General features: G+C 39.9%; 1 protein-coding gene and 2 pseudogenes across 1 annotated transcript; 2 read left to right on the top strand and 1 right to left on the bottom strand.

Moving 5' to 3' along the window:
- Positions 1-5408: 5408 nt before the first annotated feature.
- Positions 5409-10943, top strand: LOC139469846 (uncharacterized). The gene is made up of 5 exons (XM_071252154.1): positions 5409-5545; positions 5963-6076; positions 8649-8730; positions 9592-9753; positions 10257-10943. The coding sequence occupies exons 1-5, from the start codon at positions 5420-5422 to the stop codon at positions 10337-10339; spliced, it is 567 nt and encodes a 188-aa protein (XP_071108255.1). The 5' UTR covers positions 5409-5419; the 3' UTR covers positions 10340-10943.
- Positions 10944-13261: 2318 nt separating this feature from the next.
- On the bottom strand, positions 13262-15983 carry LOC139469849 (uncharacterized; annotated as a pseudogene).
- Positions 15984-22801: 6818 nt separating this feature from the next.
- LOC139469018 (uncharacterized) lies at positions 22802-27506 on the top strand (annotated as a pseudogene).
- The last annotated feature ends 154 nt before the right edge of the window (positions 27507-27660 follow it).

Genomic DNA, 27660 nt, shown 5'->3' with positions numbered 1-27660 from the left:
ACGAAAAGGGAAAGCAGAACGAAAGGGTAAGAAATCTCTACCACAAGTTCATTGTTACATTCCGACTATATTAGGAAGCATGTGTTTGTGAAGCTATGAAACCAAGTGTTCGCGAAATGGTTACAGGTATCCTGTCCCGTCAGTGGCATCCTTCAACCACATTCAAAGAAATGTCAATTGATTACATGAAAATAACCACGAGAGCACGAGGAATAAGTCAAAATTAAGACTTGCATCGGACATAATTTTTATCACTGATGCGTCAAATTTGGAAACTTCCTCCAAATGTCTGCCATAAAACTTTGTGAATGTTGCTTCCACGTCACCTTCAGACAAGCTTAGCTTGGTGTAGATAGCATCTAAGATTCAGAAGACAAGTCTGGGACAGTATATTGTTCACAGATGAGTCCAGGTTTCGCCAGGACAGATCTGATGGGCGTGCAAGGGTCAACAAGCGTCCAGGAGAACGTTTTAGCGACGTGTGCGTTACTCAATGTCGTCAGTTTAAGGGTGAGATTGGAATGGTATTGGGTGGCATCACAACTCATCGTTAAGTCACGATGCAACAGGATAATGCCCGCCAAAGTGGTGCACCATTTGTAACAGACTTTTTGAGAAACACTGCTGTGCTTCCATGGCCAGCTGTTTCACCAGACTTCTCCCCCATTGAACATGTGTGGCTTGAGATGGATGGACGCCTACGACAGGACCAGAACCACGTCACTAGGCTGTTTTCAATCATCTTCAATGCGTCGTCTCTGTAAATGGTGGTCACATCCGATATGGATATTGTTGATTGAGTTGTTACACCCCCCCCCCCCCCCCCCCTCCCTTTTAGGGCGTGTCCTTGTCTCGTGTTACCAGGTATGGGGTTTTCAATGAATGTGTTATGATCAAACCTTGATCAGACGAAGGACTAAATACCATGTTGATATGTGAATATTTACCCCACTTTTGTGATGAAGTACAGTTACTTTCTTCCTCCAGTACATTAATATAACAAAATAAAATTAATATCGAAAAAAGGTCTTGTGGTAGCAAAGTTATGGTCTCAGCTGAAAACTACGACACGATTTTTGACCGTACATTAACAAATTAAAGAAGCATAATATAATATATTTAAAGCGAAAATGTATATAATGAATAAAAATATAAATGAATATAAACACAAACATAAAACATTAAACTGATATATAGAAAATCAAACACACATTTAAAACGCACTTTGAGACATGCGTTATATATTTAAGACTTAAACATGTAAGTAAAACATGTATTATGTATTATGTACAGGTAAATACATAAAAATATTACAGTATTAAGGCATATTTGAAATATGGGGGTAAAACATTTCGGCCAAAAGTAGGAAACCGCAGCACCAGTTGCGCTCCCAGTCTTGCTGATCTGTTTCTTTAAGCATATGAAACATAAAGTCATTTCGGCAAAAAGTTTTACCTAAGCCTTCGGTATATCGATGATATGATATCGTTCAATATTGTCAATTCCCTTCCACTGATTTACCCACCTGAACTAGAAATATAGGAGACCAGTGAGACCGTCTCATATGTTTCATATTTAGATCTATGCGTGAACATTCGGAGTGACAAAATACTCTCCACAAGAGTATGACAAGAGAGAGCATTATTCCTGCAGTTCCAGGCTTTGGTGTCTACATTTCACAACAAATGATATTCATTTGAACACAACGTTTGTCACAAAATATGCAAATCTTTCGTTCTGTTCAATAACGTTGTTATTTGCAATAACGCCCCGTTTCAATTCTAAATTTGTGTGACCCACATCTAAATCGAGATAAAGAAATTCTAAACTTGTAACTTGTTATAGAACTAAAATATAATTCACGTTCAAATGAAAGTTTCAATAGTGATTGTGAGCCTTTTCCAGAACAATTAACGACACACAAATACAATACTTTGGGGGATATGTATTGATGACTAGTCGTACGTAAACAGACAACAACGGGGATAACATGTAAACTGTCATCACAGCAGTTGCCTTGCTACTGACAGGAAAGGGGTACGCTGAAAGCACCTGGATCCGTGATGCCTACTTTATGTCCGTTAAAGTATACCACTGTAGCTACTGAAGCTTAAACATAACACTGGATCTGGTTATTATCTTTTTCAATTTTAATACACCTGATCTATGCCAAAACATGTAAAATTAGAACAACATTCAAGGTGTGCCTGTTCCACCATTGGTTTCAGAACAAAGTGTTGATAGAGCGAGTAGCGGAACATTCCCACGCTTCATCATGTATCAATCCCTTAAAAAGTTCTTATGTACACGTAGGAGAAATAAAACACAGTTTATCTATATGTCACTAACGCACTGTGTACTCACGGGACTGTGCTGTATCGACGACTCCCTGGAATGTTAAGACGCAGCCGGGATTTGTATAGCTCACTGTGAAATTGAGGGAGCCGAGAGGAAAGCGCCAGGTGTCAGATTTCAGCCAGGTTGGTCGGGTGCCGACGTAGCTGGATCCAATGAATGTACGCTCGCCTACATAGGAGGAGATCACTTATATTACTTGTATACATATGTACTTAGTGGGATGATATGTATAAATCTTTTGTCTTTCACATTCTCTGAGGTCATCACTGTTACTCCCTGAATTTCGAAAAAAATAATATTCTCTTGAGATGTTTTGTTTGAACTCTTTCTATTACATCATTGCTATGATATCTCCAAAACTCGGCACCATATTGTATACTAGCGAAACCTTGTTGTCAAACAATTCTGCCGCGCATACCAAAGACAAACTATCACATAAATTATGTACTTTATAAATATGCTGGCATACTTTATCAGCTTGCAGTGAAAGAATAGTAACTGCGCGAGTCCAAATTTATTTTTCAGTAAATATAAGACCAAGATACTTATAAAATGAAACGGTTTCTATTTGATTGCCTCTATAAAACCAAGTTTCATCTCTTTATAAGTAGCCACCGTGTCCAAAATAATTAATTTGTGACTTCTTAAAATTTTGTTTCATTCCCCATTTATCACAAAATGTTTCAATATAATCAATTGATTTGTGTAGGCGCCCAAAACTGTCAGAGGAGTTAACAACTTCGACTGCAAAAAGAGGAGAACAGATATCAGGTGCGTCATTTGAAATACATACTGAAACGAATTCATTGCTTTATGAATTTAAAATTAAAGACACAAATTTCAAAATTAAGTACCCGAACGCCCTTGTATATGGTTATCTCCTTCCAACTTAAATATCCTCCAGAATAACGTAATGTCAATTCAGTGCGTATTTCACAATGTGTTTTCACATATCGTACGTGAGTGTCTTACATACAATATGTGTTTTTCACCAACAACATAATGTTTTAGAACATCCAGCATGGACAGTGAAAGAATTAAATCTTTTGATAAAAACGAAGGACAAATGGTTTTTTTTATGGGCCTTTTTGGGAACAGATGTATTTCAATATAATCCTCAGCAATAGCATTTGGATTTTTGTTAAATAAAAACAAATGTCATCCGCATTCGATGAAAACCTTTTGGTTGGTATCATGTTAATTCAAAGTTTAAGCACTGTTGAATTTAAATTTAGATAATTGAAGACCAGTGCTATTCAAAGGTAGCCATCGCATATTCAAGCTCTGATTAACCCCATAACGAGGCACCAAGTGTCATTATTGGTTTTCAGTGATCCATTCATATAATCTCTACCACTATTTTGCCTTTTACACCCAACGAAATCTGTTTCTGCAGATAATCAAGACTTATTATTTTCTGTCATTGACATTTCATATTGACACAGTATTAAACAGCTGGAAGGATGAATCAGGTCCAAGCTCCGAAGTCATAGTGTTATACTGTTTCACTTTTACCATCCGACAGATACTGGTCGCTAATACATAGTAAAGACTTTCTGACGTTCTTATCCAGTCCGATGCGTTCCTTCATATTATTCGTCTGAAGTACAATCCATGAGCTAATCCTATGCCTTATAACGTCAGTCAGATCCAAGATTGGTAGGCGGGATTCGGGAATCTATATGGAGGATATTCGGGACTCAGCAGTGTGGTTCGAGAGACGCACATAAAATCGTATTTTGTACACAGATTGAAAATTCTAAAACAAATAACAAGGTGCACATAACAAATTCGTTTATATATTTTAGGTATTAGATATTTTTCAGTAATTTAAACCCAATCCTATACCGCTCATCCTACACCCATGATCACAGACCACAGACTGTTGTCTTTTGCACGAAAAGACGATTGAACTTCATCTATGAGCCCATACACAGACAATTGAACTCTCAGTCTTATGGTCACTGCTTTCTCAGTTAGTGTTGAAAGATGAGATACGTGCACGTGGTTGTAATTTGTAACCTTATATTAGAGCTGTCAGGGGTGATATTTTTAAAGTAGATGTAGTGTTCACAAAGGGCTCGCAAATATAGACTGCACGAATCTTTGATAAATGAGATAAATTTGACACATGTCTGCAATGTTTTCGGGTTTTCGAGACAAGGCCACGAATATATCAGGAGTAACACTATGTTTACAATATCGCAGTTAAAGGCTATTAGGACAACTGATGCCATAGGATAATGCTCTTGACGGTAGTGACTAGTGATGCGTATTGTGTCCTCGGGTTTTGAGCCTTTTGCTATGTCAAGGATATCCGTTAAATTCATCGATTGTTTGGCTATTGTTACTTGAATAATATGCATTAAAGTCCTCGGTTGCTGATGAGATAACATTTCATTTTCTCGCTTGGAGGAACGGACGTTTTTAATCTATTGATAACACAGTTTGTGTTTTGTAAATTAGCGCCATACACACCGACTGTCAAACGTGTGTCTAAAGCTCCAGAGGGCAAAAGGATGGTGTAAGGCTGAAGGTTAGACAGGTGAAGTTCAGACGCAATGTTGAGGGGGTGTCTCTGCTTGGTGAGAGAGAAGCAAAGGGGTCAAGGGCTTACTTGACTGAAGAAATAACAATATCGTTCAAAGGTAGACGCGTTTAAATTCAATATATTCAACGTGTTGCAACTTTGACTCATATTTCGTAATATGCACTGCGTGTGAATCTTACACCTTGTGAAAAGATAAACGGATTAGGGTCCGTTTGATGGAACCATTGCTGTCATGTGTTTGTAATGAGGAACCTGTATATGCTGGCTCCACTGTTTAACCTGTATCAGTATACATCTCAAACGGTTGTCAGTAAGGTCACTTGTTTCACTTACCATAGAGTTTTGTTTCCTAAATTGGAGCTGAAACCTAATCTTTTAACTGTGATTGAATTGAACGCTGTTCCTCATTGTATCAAGTAAATATATAAACAGTCGCAGAAACACATCCAAAGACTATAAAACTAGCGGTCAGTTTATCACCGTCATTCCATCCTACATTTTCTGTCCATCATGTTGCTGCTCCTGGTCACCTTGTCCTGCTTGGCGGCAGTCAAGGCTCTAGGCAAACCATGCTGCATGGAACGTAAATGGTCAGCCACAATGTTCGACGTTCGCGCGCTCTCCAAAGGATATAGCGCAAGTTTATAACAGCGTCATTTGCATGCTACCGCTGGGTACAATTATTATGTGTGGCGTGTAAGAGATATAAGTTTGTTTCGTTTCATGTTGTTTAACGACGCACTAAGCAATAGTCCAGCTATATGAAGGCGGCCTGTAAATAATCGATTCTGGAGCAGACAATCCAGTGACTGGCATTATGAGCATCGATCTAAGTGTGTGTTAAGCAATTATCCTTAAAGGCATTCTTTATTAATGATAATTCAATTTTATTCTGTTTCCGATATTGATATTCTATGACAGTATTGTCAAATCAAGAACAAATTGTTATACATTTGGAAATGACCTGCTAGGAATCCTCACACAGGAAAGTATTCCTTTCTGCGTTTGATCACATTGCCTGTAAAATCACTCACCTGATGGTCTATATTTTAGATAACAGCTGACTTCTACTACGACTTCCACAACAAAGCCACTGCCATCCAGTATTATCAGTATGGAGCAACACAACGTGTGAAGGCAAACAGAGTTGTCACGTCGTACAAAAAGGTTATTCCATACATTTGTAAATCGGGAAATTGTCCCAGAAGAGTCTAATTTCCACAGTTCGTTGTGGTATGGTTCAGCCTCGTACCTACAGTTCAATGAGTAATGATTCACCATGTAATGTACGGTTCAATGTCGCTATATAAGTGCAGTAAGCTTCAATGCGGCGTTAAACTCCATTTCACATCAGCTTACCTCACGTCACCTCATCGCATCTCAACTCACCCTGTTATCTAGAGTGTATTGAGGTAGGGTGCACCCTGTTATCTAGAGGGTATTGAGGTAGGGTGCACCCTGTTATCTAGAGTGTATTGAGGTAGGGTGCACCCTGTTACCTTCAGTTTATTGAGGTAGGGTGCACCCTGTTACCTTCAGTTTATTGAGGTAGGGTGCACCCTGTTACCTTCAGTTTATTGAGGTAGGGTGCACCTTGTTACCTTCAGTTTATTGAGGTAGGGTGCACTCTGTTACCTTCAGTTTATTGAGGTAGGGTGCACCCTGTTACCTTCAGTTTATTGAGGTAGGGTGCACCCTGTTACCTTCAGTTTATTGAGGTAGGGTGCACCCTGTTACCTTTAGTTTATTGAGGTAGGGTGCACCCTGTTACCTTCAGTTTATTGAGGTAGGGTGCACCCTGTTATCTAGGGTTTATTGAGGTAGGGTGCACCCTGTTACCTTCAGTTTATTGAGGTAGGGTGCACCCTGTTACCTTCAGTTCACCAAGGAATGGTTCTAAGTTTTACCTATAGGTAATTGAGGAGTGATTCAACCTGTTGTACCTTCCATTGAGGTATGGTTCACCCTGTTACATACAGTTCATTGAGGTATGGTTCACCCTGTTACATACAGTTCATTGAGGTATGGTTCACCCTGTTACATACAGTTCATTGAGGTATGGTTCACCCTGTTACATACAGTTCATTGAGGTATGGTTCACCCTGTTACATACAGTTCATTGAGGTATGGTTCACCCTGTTACCTACAGTTCATTGAGGTATGGTTCACCCTGTTACCTACAGTTCATTGAGGTATGGTTCACCCTGTTACATACAGTTCATTGAGGTATGGTTCACCCTGTTACATACAGTCCATTGAGGTATGGTTCACCCTGTTACATACAAATCATTGAGGTATGGTTCACCCTGTTACATACAGTTCATTGAGGTATGGTTCACCCTGTTACATACAGTTCATTGAGGTATGGTTCACCCTGTTACATACAGTTCTTTGAGGTATGGTTCACCCTGTTACATACAGTTCATTGAGGTATGGTTCGCCCTGTTACATACAGTTCTTTGAGGTATAGTTCACCCTGTTACATACAGTCCATTGACGTACGATTATCCCTGTTACATACAGTTCATTGAGGTATGGTTCACCCTGTTACATACAGTTCACTGATGTATGGTTCATCCTGTTACATACAGTCCATTGAGGTATGGTTCACCCTGTTACATACAGTTCATTGAAGTATGGTTCACCCTGTTACATACAGTCCATTGACGTATGATTCTCCCTGTTATACATTCTCTTTGTAGATTTATATCGTGTTTTCTGGCCGAAATGTATTGACACACATCCTTTGAATATTGTAGTAACCGCAACTTTTCATTTTGTAACCTATAATGGTAGATATAATTATTGAAATATGCCTACCGACAATGACTGAAAAAAGTACTATTCTATGAATATTAGCTTCCGCGGTGGTGCGGCCGCCAACCAAATGTTTCAATCAGAGGAAGATTTGTGATTAAATAGCCTGTGACTGACCAATCAGAACTGAGTAATTTCCATATTCATGGTAGAATTAGGCGTAATTCAGCGTGTTATCTACATTTCACTGAGGTATAATTCAGCGTGTTATCTACATTTCACTGAGGTGTAATTCAGCGTGTTATCTACATTTCACTGAGGTATAATTCAGCGTGTTACCTACAGTTCATTTAGGTATGATTCACCCTGTTATATACAGTTCATTTAGGTGTGATTCACCAGGTGACCAACAGTTCATTGAAGTATGGTTCACCCTGTTAACTACTGTCCATTGGGGCATGGGTCTACGTGTTACCTACAGTACGTTGAGGTTTGATTCAACCTGGTACCTAAAGTTGATTGAGGTATGGTTCTCCCTGTTAAATACGGTTCACTGAGGTATGGTTCTCCCTGTTAAATACGGTTCACTGAGGTATGTAACCTGCAGGTAACTGAAGTGTGGTTCAACCTTGTTCCAACAGTTCATTGTGTTGTGACCAAACCATGTGTCTCTAGTTTATCGAAGTTTATCACTCAATCAGGTGCTTACATCCATCAAAGTATCACCCAATCAGGTGCCGACAGTCCACCGAGGTATCACCCAATCAGGTGCTTACATTCCATCAAAGTATCACCTAATCAGGTGTCTTCAGTCAACCGAGGTATCCAATCAGACGCCTACAGTCCATTGAGGTACATGTATGACCATTCAGGTGCCTATATTTCATTGTCTATGGCAAATCTGATTCAACGTGGTTTAGTCCACAACCGTGTCTCTCATTACCTGCATTATTGTTTATAGTATATGATTTTGACTTTGCAGAATGAACAATACAACATCGATGCTGATGGAACATGCACCAAGCATGTCCCAACTGACGTCCTCCTGCCAAACTGCATCCCGGGTAGGTGTCTACGCCAGGTCCACAATTATACAATATATTGATGCTTATATATATTGATATATTGATACAGTTGCCCTTACTATCTGAAAGTCAGTACCTGTTAATAGCCGGTGGTGGGACACAACACATGACCCTTCCAGGATTTGTTTTGTATTTTGAATTTTGATGTTAACTGGATGTTTGCGTTTGAATCATTTAAGTTTCCCCTGAGATGTAGTGAGAACTGTTAACGTCTCTGGTATACTCCATCTTTATAAGTGTCTGTTTAAATTGTTTCACATTTTGAATTTGTTCTGATGGAACATCTGTGTGTTTCTGTTGAAAAGTACGAAAAGGATGCCCATGCATTTGAAATGCTCTTCAGGTGTTTCTAAAAACTGTTTGAAACAAAACATATACTACAGTAGTCATTACTGATTTTACTTACATTGAATATTAAAACTGTTGAATATATTCTCAGGTGACCTACCATCCTTTGGTGCTAGTTCTACTCTTTGCCTTCAACAGTGGTAACTTTGGGATAAGGATTTATAAGCATAGTCTAACAGCGCGATGTAGCAACATGTTACATACCGCTAATACAACACATCTATTAAGATCCGCCTGGTGATCTTAGTCGACATAACTAGATGTGCGTCGATATCTCATTTACCTGTCAATAAGGGTTGAAATCCCAGTTTCGACTAATTATCATCCTTTATCTTTTTGCGCAATACTCTTCGTGGTAGAGTTCCACGAAGTAGTAAATGTCGAGGATGTCATTTGAAACTGACACATGCAACTGAAATACTATTACAAGAGGCTTATAACTCAAACTCACAAGCTCACATGTATACAGTAAAGTGCTTTCCTCCCATGTAGACGACAGTACAGACTTTGACTCCAGCTATATCGGCACCGAGGCAAGCGGGCTGAAGTCTGACACCTGGCATATAACTATCGGTTCAGTCAACTTAACCGTGGGCGTCACCAGCACCAACTGTGTCCTTACATACCAGGGAATGGTATACCCAGGAGACTTTTGTGAGTAGATACATTGCAAGGATCGATGCATGGTAAAAGGTAACTAATATGATATAATGTATTTCGTGCACACTTGTTTGGTATTTATGTGTCATGAGATGGACCATTTGATTCTTACTTGCATCGCCGAAGTGCAGATAGGAATGATTGATATTCCCCACTTACAAAGAGGCGTGGAACCCTGCATGTTCCCTGCATTTCCCGAGGTTTGAATTTTCACACAAACATACTGTGTTTTCAGTTTATGGTTTGGTTCCATATAAGCTCAACAGCACTAAATATGATTTTGAACCGAGCATAAAGTATGGCGTTGTATGTACTTATTACTTCAGTAAACATTATCCACCGTGGTAATGCGGACGTAAAAATGAATAGTTTCAAACAGTCGTGGTTATTAGCATTTGAAACCTCTAATTGACCAATCAAAATCGAGTATCTTCCACATTTATGGTAGCTTTGCCTTCAACATAGATTTTATAATGTCATGTATTGTTTTTCTACAGCTCTAGATACAAATGCATACTTTAACGGATATAAAGTCGGCATCACGGATCCAGCTGCTTTCGACATTCCCCCCTCCTGTTAGAAGCAAGACAGCTGCAATCATCGCAGTTCGTCTTATAGCCCTGATTGTTGTCTGTTTCACGTTTCAAACTTTACAAATCAATTTTCATCATTAAATATTTTTCAAAGTAATGTTATGGGAAGTTTTGTTATCAATTATTTGTATAACATCACACGATCTAGAGCCGCTGCCCTTTCTGGTGATGGCGTCTGAGTACACAAGTGAACAGTATGGTCACACAGGTGCCTTGCAACAATATTATGAGTCTGTATATACATTACATGGATTTGGACATGCCTCTAGGTCAGTGTTTATATGAATATTTGTCACCGGGAAAGATGGGGCAAATTCTCAAAACTGCTGATATAGACGTACAGTTCGCCAGCGTAATTTCTTGTTTAGTTTTCACACATTCGTTTGGGGTTCCTATCCGAACAGGGGCACGCATTCTTTCAGTTAGTATAGCAAATGAGTATTGAAACGTTGTGCTTCTCCGAAGTTACCAAGGGGCTATGTAGAGCACGACATGCCCATATACGATAAACGAAATACATAATTTCCAAGGTTATGAATGAGTGATATGTTTCACGCCGCCGTCGCCGCCATATAATGTCCCAGTTATATCACGACGTGTCAGCTCCATGTGGAAGCAAAGCCCGAAGTGATGCAGGTCGAAATTGGTTACATCATTCAGCGCATTCACGCAACACAAGCCCCATCCATTCTATTATTAGCCAATCAGTCCGTTAGTGGGCCTGAGTATTTTCGGTTTATGGAAACATAAATACACAAATAATTGCTTCGTTAGCCAATCAAAAGCCAAAGAATCACGTAATTACAATTTATTGATATCACCTCAAGTTTAAGTCAAACCGTCATCAGAGCCTGTGATTATGTATGATTTGAAAGTGCTAGCCCATTAAGCTTTCACTTGCAAATGTTTGATAGGGCTAATGAATTGTAGAAAGCTCAAGCTCCAGAGTGTCATGTTTTACTGAAATATTAATAACCTCTTGACGATTCAAGATTAGTTAAGGTTTCTGGCCATCTTCGCGTGTCGTACGAGCTGACCAACTGAATCAGGAGATAACGATTTCGTATCTTCGTACACCGGCGGATGGACTGGTCATTCCTCGACCATATAAAGCAGTTGCTATATAGTTGCGGAGTTCTACGTTAACCAACCAACCAACAAACAAACACAGTTATGAAATGCAGTTATTCATGACTTAGTAAATCGAACTCGAAATACAGGAGACCAGTGAGGCCGCCTCAACTGTTTAGGTCTGTGCATACTGATTCAATAAAAGATTCACTAAAGTGACAAAAACATCCACAAGACTGTATGACAAGAGGGATGACTTCAACTTTCTAATAGTCTTAGTCTTTCCCTTAGTACTATTACAGGGGGCACGGGTGGCCCAGTCGTCTAAGCCGCCGCGATTCGCTGTGCAGAGTTGCGTCCCCTGGACATGCCAGAAGCCTATGATTGTGGGTTCGAATCCTTGTTCACCCCGATTATGTTTCTAGGTTTGTCAGCACCATACCCGTGCTCGTGGGTTTCACCGAAGTGGTAAACGTCTGAGACCTGCATCACTTCGGGCTTTCCTCCCACATTAAGCTGACACGCCGTGATATAACTGGAATACTGTTAAAAGCGGCGTTAAACCAAACTCACTCACTCACAATTACTATTACAACAGCTCCAGCTCCAGTACATATCAAAACGTTTGAGGTATAATGGAGCCTTCTCTTTCTGTCAGGACTTCAAAGAGCGTCATATAACCCTTGCTCAAAAGTTGTTTGATCAAGATTACAACATACAAAGCCACAGTTAAACTTTCAACACGTCTTATGGTCGACATATGGAGGACATTGCCACATTTGACTAATTATTGACCAAAAGTTGTATCCGATGCAATTCCCTATTTTGACTTGTACCATATGTTCCCGTGTGGTTTCGGGCGAACACTGACTTGCCTTGCACGTGTTTGTGACGGGTGCCTCTGTAGTGGCAGGATATGCTTACCTTGTATCGAAACTATTTGATAGTGACTTATAAACACATGCTGATGATGTAGTCGGAATCGTACAATCGACTCTGCTTTTGACCGAGATTTCTTGTGAATCTAGAAAAGTTTTGTAAAACGGTTTTATTTACAGATATGTGTTTTGTGTCAGAGTCATAGCCTAGAACAGAAAAAGCAAAGTTGTAGCTAATGTTCGGCTGAGATTCTGAGAGGGTTCCTACAAGTTAATCCAGTCATTACTCCGCCCCGTTACTTGGATCGATGCTCATACTTTCACTCACTGGTTTGCCAGATTTGAGGCTTTACAGTGGTCGTGATGATGATTAGTTCCAACGACCGTATTTCAAACATGATTAAAATAGGTTTTGTTCATTGAATTTACTGGTTACTCTAAACCTATGTGTCAATCTTATGACACATCGATATATGGGATTGTGAACTTGCAATGTGTGTTCTGAGAACGACAAAGAAAGGTAACAATGCTACACAAAGCCACACGTCAACACTATCCAGAATATCAGAATTTAAAATACTTACATAGTGAAATAAGTAATAGTTAAATAAGGCGCGTAAAACATACACTGTCATAAGATTGACACATAGGTTTAGAGTAACCAGTAAATTCAATGAACAAAACCTATTTTAATCATGTTTGAAAGTACAGTTAAGGATCTATAACACTAGATTATGAGAATTACTACAATGCAGCAATCACATAAATTTCTTAACACAACTGTTTAGTGTTTCATCCTTCACATAAGGGGTAATATATACTTTCTGTTCATAAATTAGAATAAGCATGGTATATTGCACGGCATCGATCGTGTTAAATCCAAATCATATAACTTCGAAACATTCACACGTAAAAAAACTGATTTCTACGGTTATGCTAGTTTTGCGGAAGGGTGTCAAAGTGAACCATGTGTTGACTACTACAGTAATGATTACCGGTTATTAAATACTCCAGAAATGTCATGAATGACAAAACAGGCAAAAGGCAAATGTGAAAGATGTCGGGGCAGTGATTGCAACATCAGATACCTTGTGAATCAACAATTAATTGGAACGTCGAAAGCAGTTGGATCTGTGATACCCGCTTTATGCCCGTAGAAGTAAAGCAGCGTTCTGAATGGAGCTGAAGACAAGAACTGCTATAAGAAGTCACAACAAAGTGGATAGCAGGAGATTGTTTGGACAGTTGCTAAGGGTTCTACAAATACTGCGAGAGACTAAAGATTCGGAATATAATTGAAACCGTCCAGTATACATATTTCCTGATAATGAATCTTGTTATGGTTATAAACAAGATAAAAATATATTGTCAATTGAAAAAGTATTATTATTATTATTTATTATTATTATTATTATTATTATTATTATTATTATTATTATTATTATTATTATTATTAGTAACCGAACTTCACTTGTGGTTCATGTTCTTTGTCTCGTTCCACAAAACAGATTTAGCTCTGCGACTGTCACTGTTCCATCAACTTACAAACAGTCGGATCGCCGAGGTCGCTTGCGGAACAAGGCCCTAGTGAATATAATCTACTTAAGTCAAGCTGGGAACTAACAGGAGTCTGACATTCCCGCAACACCAGCGATGATGGGGACACAGTCGTAGTCGCTGACGCTCATGGTGATGTTGAGGGAGCCGAGGGGGAAATGCCAACCATCAATCTTCAGCATCGACCCTTCATCGCCCAGATAGCTTGATCCCCTGTAAAGGGCCGTGTGTCTGAACAGAACGAGTCACGTACATTCATTCGAGTTGCTATAGCCATTTACTGATCGGCAACCTTTGACTACACCCATCCTGAATTTACCTTGAAAAATCTCTGTCTCACACTCGTGTAGTTCCGCTAATCGTCCCCGGTTATAATTCAACTCACAAGGTATATTTTGGAACCACCATTTGAACATAAGGCAACATCTGTCACGAGTCAGCATTTATATCGCCCATTTATGAAAACCATTAACACTAGAAGCGATAATTAGAATGGCAGTTAAAACACTATGAGTGAGTGAGTGAGTTGGGGTTAACGCCGCTTTTAACAGTATTCCAGTTATATCACGGCGTGTCAGCTTAATGTGGGAGGAAAGCCCGAAGTGATGCAGGTCTCAGACGTTTACCACTTCGGTGAAACCCACGAGCACAGGTATGGTGCTGACAAACCTAGAAACATAATCGGGGCGAACCGGGATTCGAACCCACAATCATAGGTTTCAGCGAATCGCTGCGCCTTAGACGACTGGGCCACCCGTGCCCCCCTAAAACACTATGAAAACATATAGTAGACTTTGACTCTTGATAAGTAACAAGTAATTGGACGATTTTATCCAGATGAATGAGGATTCAAACTCGGACTACATTAAATCAATGTTACATGCCGTCAGGCTTCACTACCATATACCAATGTCTTTGTTTTCGTTTCTTTGTGTTGGCTGCAAAATCATTTCCTAAATGTCACTGTGCGTTTTCATAGCGTGTTGGTGGCAGCTCCACTACCGCCACCCATGCAGTTGTGCAGTTCACCGTGTATCAACCTTACTGAATACTGTTCTCGTGTGACACGTACTGACTGTACAAGGTATGTGGTTGGGGAGCTATACACGTGTATCAACCTTACTGAATACTGTTCTCGTGTGACACGTACTGACTGTACAAGGTATGTGGTTGGGGAGCTATACACGTGTATCAACCTTACTGAACACTGTTCTCGTGTGACACGTACTGACTATACCAGGAAGGTGGTCGGGGAGCTATACACGTGTATCAACCTTACTGAACACTGTTCTCGCGTAACACGTACTGACTATACCAGGAATGTGGTCGGGGAGCTATACACGTGTATCAACCTTACTGAACACTGTTCTCGTGTGACACATACTGACCATCATGGATCGGTGAACGTCGGCCATCAAATTAGATGACAAAAAAGAAATACTTACCTTGGAGTATAAAGTTACTGTTTTGTTCAGTCGTGCACGTTGTCTGTTTCCAAACTCATAGTACTGAATCGAAATGGAGCTATTTACGTCATCGTAGAAGAAATCAGACGTTACCTGGAAAGAAAAACACCGATATAGATGTACGAATCTTTGACTCTAATCCGCTTGTTCTGGTCAATGGTTCGAATCCAAGACTGATTCCATTATGAACCTTGGTCTGTTAGCACAAGACCGTGCGTGTGTTTTTCACGAATGCGGTGTAACGTCCGACTATGCCTTTGAACGAGTGGCAAATACAATTGAACGTCCAAACATGTACGAGGAATGTGTTACATTGAACAACCAAGATAGTTGTATCGAATTAGATCTCTCAAGGATAATATAATCTGGCTATGCTTGATGAAATATAAGTCGTCAACAACAGAGAATAACCAGTCTCGATTGGGTTCAAAACCCAAATAGCGGTGGTGACAATTATATGAGTAGATCACTGAAAATCAGTGATGACACCAGGTGTTCGGGAAAAGGATAAGTGTAAAAGTGTAACTCACGTTATTTCCTTTGACCAAGATTTGGGCGTCGATCATTGTGGCTGACCACTGTTTGTCCATCATGCAGCAAGGAAGGGGCTGAGCTTGGACAGCCACCAGGCAGGACAGACTGACCATGACTAGTAGCATGATGGACACCACGACGTCCGATAAAACAACAGTGACAAATTGACCATTAGTTTTACAGGCACTGGATTCGTTTCTGTGACTATTTACATATGATTGGGAACAACGTTCCTTTGTTGCAGAGTTAACAGATTTCGGTTGAAGTTAGGTCACCTATTTTGCTTCATACACATAAAAGAGTGAACCAACTGAAAACTGTTTGAGGTGAAAATGGTTACAGGTTAAAGAGTAGAGAGAATCAATATAGGTTCCTCATCAGAAACACAGGGTAGCATTTTTCGATCAAACAGAGCCACTTCTGCTTATCAGATTACCAGGTTTGACATTTACATGATGTACATTGTGTGTATATTTCGCAGTATTAGTCAAGGTAGTCAAGGGTTTCAAAATACAAAGATCAAGGCTATCCAGTATGAGTGTGTATGAGTGTGTGAGTGAGCGTGTGTCTATGTGTGCGTACGAGTCTCTGCGTGTGAGTGTGTGTCTCTGTGGATATGTGTGTCTGCATGTGTGTATTTGTCTTTATGGGTGTTTTTGTTCGTGAATGTTTGTGTGTGCGTGCGTGTGTGCATGCGTGCGTGCGTGCGTGCGTGCGTGCGTGCGTACGTGCGTCTTGTCTTTATGACATTTCTCTGGTTTATTTTGGCTTCCTCCGGTCAATCCTGACAAGTCCTCGGTTGGACTATTGCATATTTAACTGTCAAACACATAGCCGACGTAGGGTTTATTGATAGTGAGTGAGCCCGAAGTGATGTAGGTGTCAGATGTTTATCACTTTGGTGAAACCCACGAGCACGTTTAAGGTGCCGATAAACCTGAACAATGTTTTGGATTCGAACCAATAATCTTAGGTTTCTGGCGTGCCCAAAGGACACAACTCTGCACATCGAATTCCGGCGCCTTAAAGTATAAGGCCATCCGTGCCCTCGGAACACTGATAACTCATGCAACATTAAGGCAGAGTTGAGGTGTCACACTAACATATAATATGTCACACATATAACAGAAAAGGTTATTGTCATATTGAGAGTCCTCAATGACGAAACTGTAGATGCTGATTCTTTTCTACCGTGTCAAAGGGAGATATCTGTGTTTGTGGTCTTTTTTATCTATTTTGCAAGTGCAACTGGTTCATATGGCGATAAGGTGACTATCAAGAAGTGTTCAACGTCACAACGTCACAACGTCATAACAACGGTTCTGGTAGACAATCTACATTATAATTAAGAAACATTAAATTACTCTCTTACTGAAAGCGCATGGTAAAGTATATACTAGGTGATTATACGTATGTTTTTTTATTGTCTTATGTGCACTGAAACCATTGATAGCCAAACAAGCCAACTATCGTCATTTGAACTCAATCTCGTTGCTTTAACGATAGTTCAATGAATTGTTACACCCCTAGCATTTACTACAGACAGTTAATATATTAAGCACATGTTAACAATGCGATTTTATCTTAGAATCGTCGTGTAACATTTTCAATGCGAGTCATTATACTATACAGTTAGGAGTTTTAGCTAAAGGAAACCCACATCTGTCAGTAAAACAGTCGTTTATTGTTTTGATTGTGAATAGTAACCTTTGACTGATCAATCATACTCAACTTATTTTCCCAAACATGGCAGAATGGTGTTTACCGCCACCGACAGCAATATTCCAGCTTCATCACGGCCACTGAAAAGCCTCATAGTAATGACTCGATTAACCCTCTCAGAACCTCTGCCGAACTCCATCCCTTGCTTTTTCTGTTCGACCGTGACTACTATTCTACTCAAAACACAAATCTGTAAATAGAAACCCTTTCCCATATTTATAAGAAATCTCTGTCAAAAGCAGATACGGTTGTACGATTCCGACTACATCATGAGCATGTGTTCATGAATCAATATCAAATAGTAACGATGCCAGATGTTCTCGAAAAGGTAAGCGTATCCTGCCACTCCAGTGGTACCCGTCACAAACACGTGCAAAGCAAGTCAGTGTTCGCCCGAAGCCACAAGTCGAAATAGAGAATTGCATCGGACATAACTTTTAATCAATAATGCGTCAAATTTGACAGTGTCCTCCATATGTCCACCATTAGACGTTTTGAAAGCTTTACTGAGGCCTTGAATGTTGTAATCGTGATCAAACCACTTTTGAGCAAGGGTTATATGGCGCTCTTTGAAATCTTGGTAGAAAGAGCATGCTCAATTGTACCTCAAACCTTGTGAAATGTAGACACCAAAGGCTGGAGCTGTTGTAATAGTAATAAGGGAAAGACTATTGGAAAGTTGAAGTCATCCCTCTTGTCATACAGTCTTGTGGAGGGGTTTTAGTCACTTTAATGAATCTTTTATTGAATCAGTATACATAGATCTTAAATATGAAACAGACGAGGCGGTCTCACTGGTCTACTTTATTTCGAGTTCAACTTACTTAATCGTGAATAACTGCAGTTCAAAACTGTGTTTGTTTGTTTGTTGGTTGTGTAACGTAGAACTCAGCAACTTTTCAACTATATAACGACTGCCTGTATATGGTCGAGGAATGACCGGACCATCCGTTCAGTTGGTCGCCTCGCACGACAAGCGAAGATGGCCAGAAACTGGTCTCACTGGTCTCCTTTATTTCGAGTTCAACTAACTAAATCGTGAATAAATGCAGTTCAAAACTGTGTTTATTTGTTTGTTTGTTTGTTTGTAAATTGGTTAACGTAGAACCATCCAACTATATAACGACTGCCTGTATATAGTCGAGGAATGACCGGACCATCCGTCGGGGTACGAAGATACGAAATCGTTATCTCCTGATTCAGTTGGTCGCCTCGTACAACAAGCGAAGATTAACTAATCTTGAATCGTCAAGAGATCATTGATATTTTTGCAAAACATAGCACTCTGGAGCTTGAGCTTTCTACAATCCATTAGCCCTATCAAACATTTGCACGTGAAAGCCTAATGGGCTAGCACTTTCAAACCATACATAATCACAGGCCCTGATGACGGTTTGACTTTAACTTTGTTTATTTATAACTGCATTTCATAACTGTGTTTGTTTGTTTGTAAATTGGTTATCGTAGAACTCAGCAATTTTCCAACTATATAACGACTGCCTGTATATGGTCGAGGAATAACCAGACCATCCGTCGGGGTACGAAGATACGAAATCGTTATCTCCTGATTCAGTTGGTCGCCTCGTACAACAAGCGAAGATTGCCAGGAACCTTAACTAATCTTGAATCGTCAAGAGATCATTAATATGTTAGTAAAACATAGCTCTCTAGAGCTTGAGCTTTCTATGATCCATTAGCCCTATCAAAGTGTAAGCCTAATGGGCTAGCGCTTTGAAACTTTGAAACCGATTTATAGTGCTAGCCCACTGAGATACCATGCCACAGTTTAACATGAATACCCCACTCAGACACAGTATACTGCATCCGCGCCGACCAGTCCTTGTTTTAAGCCCCTTAATGCCGAGCGCCAGACAGGGTAACAACAAGTACCATCTTTTAACGTATTTTGGTATTACGCGGCCGTGGATCGAACCTAGGACCTTCCACTGTCCGGGCGGACGCTCTACCACTAGACCACGGAGGCGGTCGGTTTGACTTTAAGTTGAGGTGATAAATAAATTATAAGTGATTCTTTGGCATTTGATTGGCTAACCAAGCAATTATTTTTGCACTGTGACATTGTATGGCGGCGACGGCGGCGTGAAGCATATCACTCATTCACAACCTTGGACAATTATGTATTTCTTTCATCATGTAAAGGCGTGTCGTACTCTACAGAACCCTTTGGAAACTTCAGAGAAGGACAACGTTTAGACACTCATTTGCTATCTTAACTGAAAGAACGGGTGCCCCTGTTCGGATAGCAGCCCCAAACAAAAGTGTGAAAAAAGCCATGTAGCAACGCTGCCAAACTATACGTCCATATTAGTTTTGAGAATTTGACCCATCTTTCCGGCTGTTGACGGCGATTCCGTAATTCAGATCCACCCACTTAAAACACGTTGAAAATACAGTATGTTTATCCCCTAATGATAACGTTATAACGGGGATTTGCCTGAATATGAAAAGAAACCATGCAGTCAAATTAAATCAACTTCCTCATACATGTACAAAAACGATACGATCAATTCCATAATCATATGAATCACTATGAATCACCGTCAAATAGTGATGATACGAGTTGTTCACAGTTGGCACCCTTCACAAACACATGTAAAGGCACGTCAATTGTTCACAAAAAAGAACGCGAGAACATAAAGTCAAAACAGGGAATTGCATCGGACATCATCTTGGTCATTGATGTACCAAATTTGGAAATGTCCTCCACACCTTCAATGCTGTAACCATGACTTTTGAGCAATAGTCGTAAGAAGCACTTTGAAAGCTTCGCAGAAAGAGCAAGCTCGATTGTACCTCTAAAGGTTTGAAACGTAGACACCAAAGGCTGAAGCTGCTGGAATAAAGTCGGCGTTATGGCATTCAAGGTCATACTAAAAGCTTTCCAAATAGTCCATGGTAGACGTGGCGGGCAATTTCAATTTGTTGCATCAGTGACCAAAATGATTGAATTCCTATGTTGACTTGTACCGTTTGTCCCCGTGTTTTGGCATGAATTGAATTGCCTGTATCTATGGTAACCACGTTTAATCACAAAAGGCAAACGAAGTCAATGGATGAATGAAAATCAAATGATATGACAGAATTGAATTTTGTTCTTCTAACAATCAAGCAAATCCTTCATGAGATTTTGAGAATTCACATTGTATTCCAATCTCCTACCAGTTGGGATCACCAGTTTAATGTTTTTATAAATGCTGTCGACGAGTATGCCAAAAATGGGCCAAAAGAGAAGAGGAACCAGTTGAATGTCTTCTGGATGAGTTAAGTCAGTGCCTGAAGTTGTCACTGGTAGAATGCAAAAACTTTAAAAGAGGAAACGAAATTGGAACATACCAATTCTGTCCGGGCCAGCTGTCATCCAAAGTCTGGCTGCCCTACATGGAAAGTGTGTAGTTGTTCCCACTGACAAAGCCTCAAATAACATAACCATTATATGTAAGCATCGCTGTATTAATCGTTGGATAAAAATATTTGATATCAATGACATGTCAAATAATGTCACATATAATGCCAGTATGTTAACTGGGAAAGAAATCTGCCAACACCAAACATTAGTACTATCAACTTTTGCTTTGACTGTAAATCTTAAAGACATGTCCATTCCTCTTTTGTTCTGGATTACAAAGCTCCATAAAAACCCGTACAAAGAGAGAGAGATTGCGGGGTCGAGCAAATGTACCACAAAATCCCTGTCTCAAAGACTAACCTTACTCCTTAATGCAATAAAGGAAGGACTTTATATTCAAAGAAGTATTTAAGACAAGTGGGATTCATAATCTCTGAAAAGAAACATTTGATTTTTCAACTTTGTACACTACATTCTCACATGGCAAACTTAAGGGAAAACTTCATTCCTTGATCCATGGGGCTTTAGTTTCAAAACGTGGATGCCACAGATACAGTTACGTATCTACATTCAGAGATTCAGGACAGTTTGTAACAAATGAAAGCAAATATCATCTGAAGTATACTGAGAAAACAGCATGTGAAATGCTGGACTTCCTCATTGATAACATCCACGTAAAATGTGGGGGTAAGACATTAAGGCAAGAAGAAGGAATCCCCTTGGGCACCAATTTTTCTCCTCTTCCTGTGGATCTGTTTCTTTGTAAATATAAATCGGTATTTCTGCTCGATTTCGAAGTCAAAACATGGTAATTTGGCCAAGAAATTAAATTAAGCTTCAGGTACATGTATATCGATGATCTGATATCGTTCAATAACAATCAAATAGCCAATTCCCTTCCACTGATTTACCAACCTGAACTAGAAATAAAGGAGACCAGTGAGACCGCCTCATCTGTTTAATATTTAGATCTATGCATAAATATTCAAAGAGACAATAAATTTCCACAGAACTGTATGACAAGAGGGATGACTTCAACTTTCCAATAGTCACCTTTCTCTTCATGATCAATGATCAATATTCCAGCAGCGCCAGCCTTTGGTGTTTATGTTTCGCAATTGTTTAGGTACAATCGAGCTTGTTCTTTCGACCAAGATTTCAAAGAGCGTCATACGACTCTTGCTCAGAAATTGGTTTTAAAAGGTCACAACATTCAAGGCCTCAGCAAAGGTTTCAAAACGTTTTATGGTCAACATGTGGAGGACATTTCCAAAGCTGACGCATCAGTGACAAAAATGATGTCAGATGCAATTCCCTATTTTGAATTGTACCATACATTCCTGTGTTGTTGTTGTTTTTTCAGGTAAACAATTGCCTTGTCTTTGCATGTGTTTGTGACAGGTACCACCGGTTGGATGGGATTCGATCACCTTTTCTCGAACACCTGGTATCATAATTATTTGATAGTGATTCATAAACACATGCTCATGATATAGTCGGAATCGTACTATCGACCTATTTTCTGAGATTTTGATTGGATATGGAAAGGGTTTTGTCGCGTAATTTACGATACATTAAATGTATATGTTTGCATACAAGTGTATTGACATGCGATAAGATCACTTTTGAGTTTACGTTTAGAAGAATTATGTCAAGGATAGAGCACAAACACAATGTTTATCAAGGATAGAGCACAAACATAATGCCAGACTATCTACCCGATTACATTACGATATATACAATTAATGTGTGTCGCGTGGATCTTGATCAGAGTACCAGAAGGAACGTATAAGTGCCCTTTGCCTCAGAAACACTATCGTCAAAAGTACGACTTGTATAAAATACCTTTATATATATTGCGAAATATACACTGATTTTGAATCTCGTTGATCGAACCAATGCTGTCAGGTGTTAGTAGTGAGGAACCGATACATGTTGACTCTGTGCTGCTACTCCTGACACATGCTGCTACTCCTGGTCAGTCTGCCCCCTCTGGCTGCCGTCACACACCTTGTTATGCAAACAATAATTGGTCAGCCACTATATATGTTCGACGTTCGACGTTCGCCGAAGAGGAGAAGAGGGTCAAGGGCTTCCTGGACATTGGAAACATAATATCATCCAAAGGTAGAAGTGTTTAAATCCAATGCAATCCACATGTTGCAACTTTTACTCATATTTCGTAATATGCACTGCGTGTGACTCTTACACCTGGTGAACAGATAAACGGATTAGGGTCCGTTTGATGGAACCATTGCTGTCATGTGTTTGTAATGAGGAACCTGTATATGCTGGCTCCACTGTTTAACCTGCATCAGTATACATCTCAAACGGTTGTCAGTAAGGTCACTTGTTTCACTTACCATAGAGTTCTGTTTCCTAAATTGGAGCTGAAACCTAATCTTTTAACTGTGATTGAATTGAACGCTGTTCCTCATTGTATTAAGTAAATATATAAACAGTCGCAGAAACGCATGATTATATAACTATCGGTCAGTTTATCTCCGCCATACTCTCCTACGTTTTCTGTCCATCATGCTGCTACTCCTGGTCACTCTGTCCTGCTTGCGGCCGTCAAAACTCAAGTCGAACCTTGTTGCATGGAAACTCAATGGTCAGCCACTAGGTACGACGTACACGTTTACGATGATGGAACTGACGTAAGTATATCACAGCGAAATTGGCATTTGTACTATACAGCTGGGTGTTTGTAACAATACAATTAATATGTGTGGTGTGTAAGAGATACGACTATCAATAGTTCACTTGAGTACTCACAGTAGTAGTAGTAGTAGTAGTAGTAGTAGTAGTAGTAGTAGTAGTAGTAGTAGTAGTAAAAAGTAGCTATTCAGTATCCATTATTGATATTATTCGACAGTGTTTCCAAATCCAGAACAAACCGACTGTAATACACATGGAAAGTATCTGCTAGAAATGTTCACTCTAGAAAGTTTGATCACTTGGCCTGTTTGATCGCTCCAAATATCGTCTATACTTTAGGTAGCAGCGGGCTTCTACTACGACTTCACCAAAAGATCCACTGCCACCCAGTATTATCAGACTGGATCACGCATGAAGGCAAATAGAGTCGTCACGTCGGACGTAAAGGTATATACATACTTTTGTACATCGGGAAATTGTCCAAATTTCATAGTTCGTTGAGGTATGGGTCCCCTTCGCTGGTTGGTTGGTTTGTTGTTTAACGCCGTACTCAGCAATATTCCAGCTATATGACGGCGGTCTGTAAATAATCGAGTCTGGACCTGACAATCCACTGATTAATATCATGAGCATCGATCCACGCAATTGGGATCGATGACATGAATCAACCAAGTCAGCGAGTCTGACCACCCGATCCCATTAGTTGCCTCTTACGACGAGCATAATCGCCTTTTATGGCAAGCATGGGTTTCTGAAGACCTATTCTACCCCGCATTTTCACGGGTCCCCTTCGTAGCTACAGTTATCTTGGGTTGGTCCACCGCCGTGGTCTAGTGGAGAGGGCGTCTGCCCGGAGTGGGGTAGTGTAGTGGTTAAAGTGTGCACACATCAGGCAGAGAGCGGAATGTCGGGGTTCGATCACCGGACCACACGACGTTAAAAGATGGTACTTGTAGTTACCCTGCTTGACGCTTGGCATTTAGGGGCTAAAACAAGGGCAGGTCTGACCTAAGTGAATACTCTGTTTCTATAACAGTTGTCTAACACCCTAAAGCACTATACAGGACTTTGAATGACTCAATAAGGTGCCAAAAATCCATCGAGGTTTCACTCAATCAGGTGCCAAAATTTTATAGAGGTTTCACTCAATCAGGTGCCAAACATCCATCGAGGTGTCATTCAATCAGATGCCAAACATCCATCGAGGTGTCATTCAATCAGATGCCAAACATCTATCGAGGTGTCATTCAATCAGATGCCAAACGTCCATCGAGGTGTCATTCAATCAGATGCTAAAACTCCATCGAGGTGTCATTCAATAAAGTGCCAAAACTCCATCGAGGTGTCATTCAATCAGGTGCTAAAACTCCATCGAGGTGTCATTCAATCAGATGCCAAACATCCATCAAGGTGTCATTCAATCAGGTGCTAAAACTCCATCGAGGTGTCATTCAATCAAGTGCCAAAACTCCATCGAGGTGTCATTCAATCAGGTGCATACAGGCCATCGATATATCAACCAATCAAGTGTCTACATTTCATTGGGGTATAAAAAATCTGATAAACCGTGGTTTAGTCCACGGCGGTGTGTCATTACCTGCAATATTGTCTAAAACATGATTTTGATTTTGCAGAATGCACAATACGACATCTATCCTGATGGAAGATGCATAAAGAACATACAGAAAGAGTTCGTCCTACCAAACTGCATCCCGAGTAGGTGTCTATGTCACGGTCGCAATTGCTCTTTGTTTATGCTGTCTGGCGCTCGGCATTAAGGGGCTAAAACAAGGACTGGTTGGCTCGGAGTCAGTATACTGTGTCTGAGTAGGGTATTCATGTTAAACTGCGGCATGGTATCTCAGTGACCTAGCACTATAAATCGGCATCAGTCCGGACTAGTACAAGCAGCCACACAAACACACACACACATACATGCACGTTGCTATATAAGTGCAATAATCTTGGACGCAACGTTAAACCCCATTTCACCTCATCTTTGTTAATGACATTTGGAATGATGCTTATTTTTGCCTTGACTAACTTAAAGTTGGTATATTGTTAATCGGTAGTCGGGCACCACACACGACTCTACCGGGTATTTGGAGGTGTATTGGAATTTTACATTTTAATCATCTGAATGCCCCCAAGTAATAATTATCTGTTTAAATTGTTTCACATTTTTATTTTTTCCTAATGGTACAAGTGTGTGTTTGTTGAAAAGATACGAAACGGATGGCATGCTGCTATAAATTTGCTTTTGCGAATTTCTTCAATTGTCACTTAAAAACTTTATATGAATACAACATATGATTATTTTGCATATCATGATTTTATTTTTTATTTTTTTGTAACAAAATATATAATATATTAGTCAATACTGTTTTTATCCACATTGTACATTTCAAACTGTTGAAGAGGCGGTCGGGTAGCCTATTGGTTAAAGCGTTTGCTCGTCACGCCAAAAGCCCGGGTTTGATTCCCTACATGTGTACAATGTGTGAAGCCCATTCCTGGTGTCCCACGCCGTGATATTGCTGGAATATTGCTAAAAGCGGCGTGAAGCAATACTTACTAAAACTTTTGAATATATTCTCAGGTGACCTACCATTCTCTGGTGCTAGTTCTACTCTTTGCATTCAACAGTGGTGACTTTGGGAAAAAGCTTTATATGCATAGCCTAACAGCGTGATTTAGGAAACAAGTTAGACACCGCTAATACAAAACATCTATTGAGATCTGGCTGGTGATCTTAATATCGTAACTAGATGTGCGGAGTTATCTCGTTTGGCTGTCAATAAGGTTTAAATTCCCAGTTTCGGCTTAATCATCATCCTTGGGCTTTATGCACCATACTTGTCATGGCAGAGTTCCGTGAGCTGGTAAACGTCGAGGATGTTAGTCACTTCAGTCTTTTCTATAAACTGACACACACAAATGAAACACTGTTACAAAAGATGTAAAGCACAAACCCAAAAGCACATATGTATAAAGGTTTAAAAGTGGTCTCCTCCAATACAGAAAACAGCACACACCTTGGAACCAGCTATGTCGGCGAAGAGGCAAGCTGGATGAAATCTGACACCTGGGTCTATACTAGCGGCTCTGCCAACGTCACCGTGGGTGTCACCAACCCCGAATGTATCCTGATATTCCAGGGTATCGTAAAAAAATATCATGTTCGATACATGATAGAAGGTGAATAAACGTCGTTAATATAATGTATTTAGTGCACACGTGTTAGATATTAATGTGGCACGAGATATTCAATTTTGATTCTCACGTGCACCCCCCTCCCCCTGCCATTACAAGGCATGACACCAAAGGCGGAGCATGAATATATTCCCTGCATTTCCCGGGTTTCTAAGTAGAAGAAAAACATACTGTGTTATTAATACAGAGATACTTTACATATAGATTTAACAGCACTAAATGTAATTTTCAACAGAACGTAGAGCATGGCGCTGTATATACTAGAACTCTTTACTTTAATAAATATTAGTCACCGTTGGGGTTTCTAACAGTGGTGGTTATAAGGATTTGACGCCGAAGACCCGGGATCGATTCCCGACATGGGTACAATGTGTGAAGCCCATTTCTGGTGTCCCCCGCCGTGATATTGCTGGAATATTGCTAAAAGCGGCGTAAAACCATACTCACTCACTATTAAGATTTCAAACCTCTTAATGACCAATCAAAATCGAGTATATTCTAAATTCATGGTCCGATGTTTAATATTGTAATGCTATGCGTTAAATCAAGTTCCCGACAACATATATTATACCTACAATTACATGTATTGTTTTTTACAGTAATAGATAAAGAGGTATACTTTAACGGGTACGAGAAAGGCATCAAGGATCCAACTGTTTTCGACGTCCCCCTCTCCTGTCAGTAGCAAGACAGCTACAATGATGACTTTTCATCAATACATATATGTTTCAAAATAATGTTATGTCATTTCTGTTTTCAATAACTAGCATTCGACCACATAAGTGGCTATCTTTTCTGGTGATGGCGGCTGCGTATACACATGTAAACAGTGTCATTAC

This window comes from Haliotis cracherodii, unplaced genomic scaffold (assembly GCF_022045235.1).
Source record: "Haliotis cracherodii isolate W230 unplaced genomic scaffold, xgHalCrac1.p SCAF_2, whole genome shotgun sequence".
Classification (NCBI taxonomy): domain Eukaryota; kingdom Metazoa; phylum Mollusca; class Gastropoda; order Lepetellida; family Haliotidae; genus Haliotis; species Haliotis cracherodii.
Note: the sequence above shows the minus strand (reverse complement) of the source record. Positions and strands in the feature narration are given on the sequence as shown.

Excerpts from the sequence above, each read along its gene's own strand:
- LOC139469846 (XM_071252154.1), top strand. The coding sequence starts at position 5,420 with ATGTTGCTGCTCCTGGTCACCTTGTCCTGCTTGGCGGCAGTCAAGGCT. Across the intron at positions 6,077-8,648 it reads TTGTCACGTCGTACAAAAAG|AATGAACAATACAACATCGA; the intron begins GTTATTCCATAC and ends TTGACTTTGCAG. Across the intron at positions 9,754-10,256 it reads GGTATACCCAGGAGACTTTT|CTCTAGATACAAATGCATAC; the intron begins GTGAGTAGATAC and ends GTTTTTCTACAG.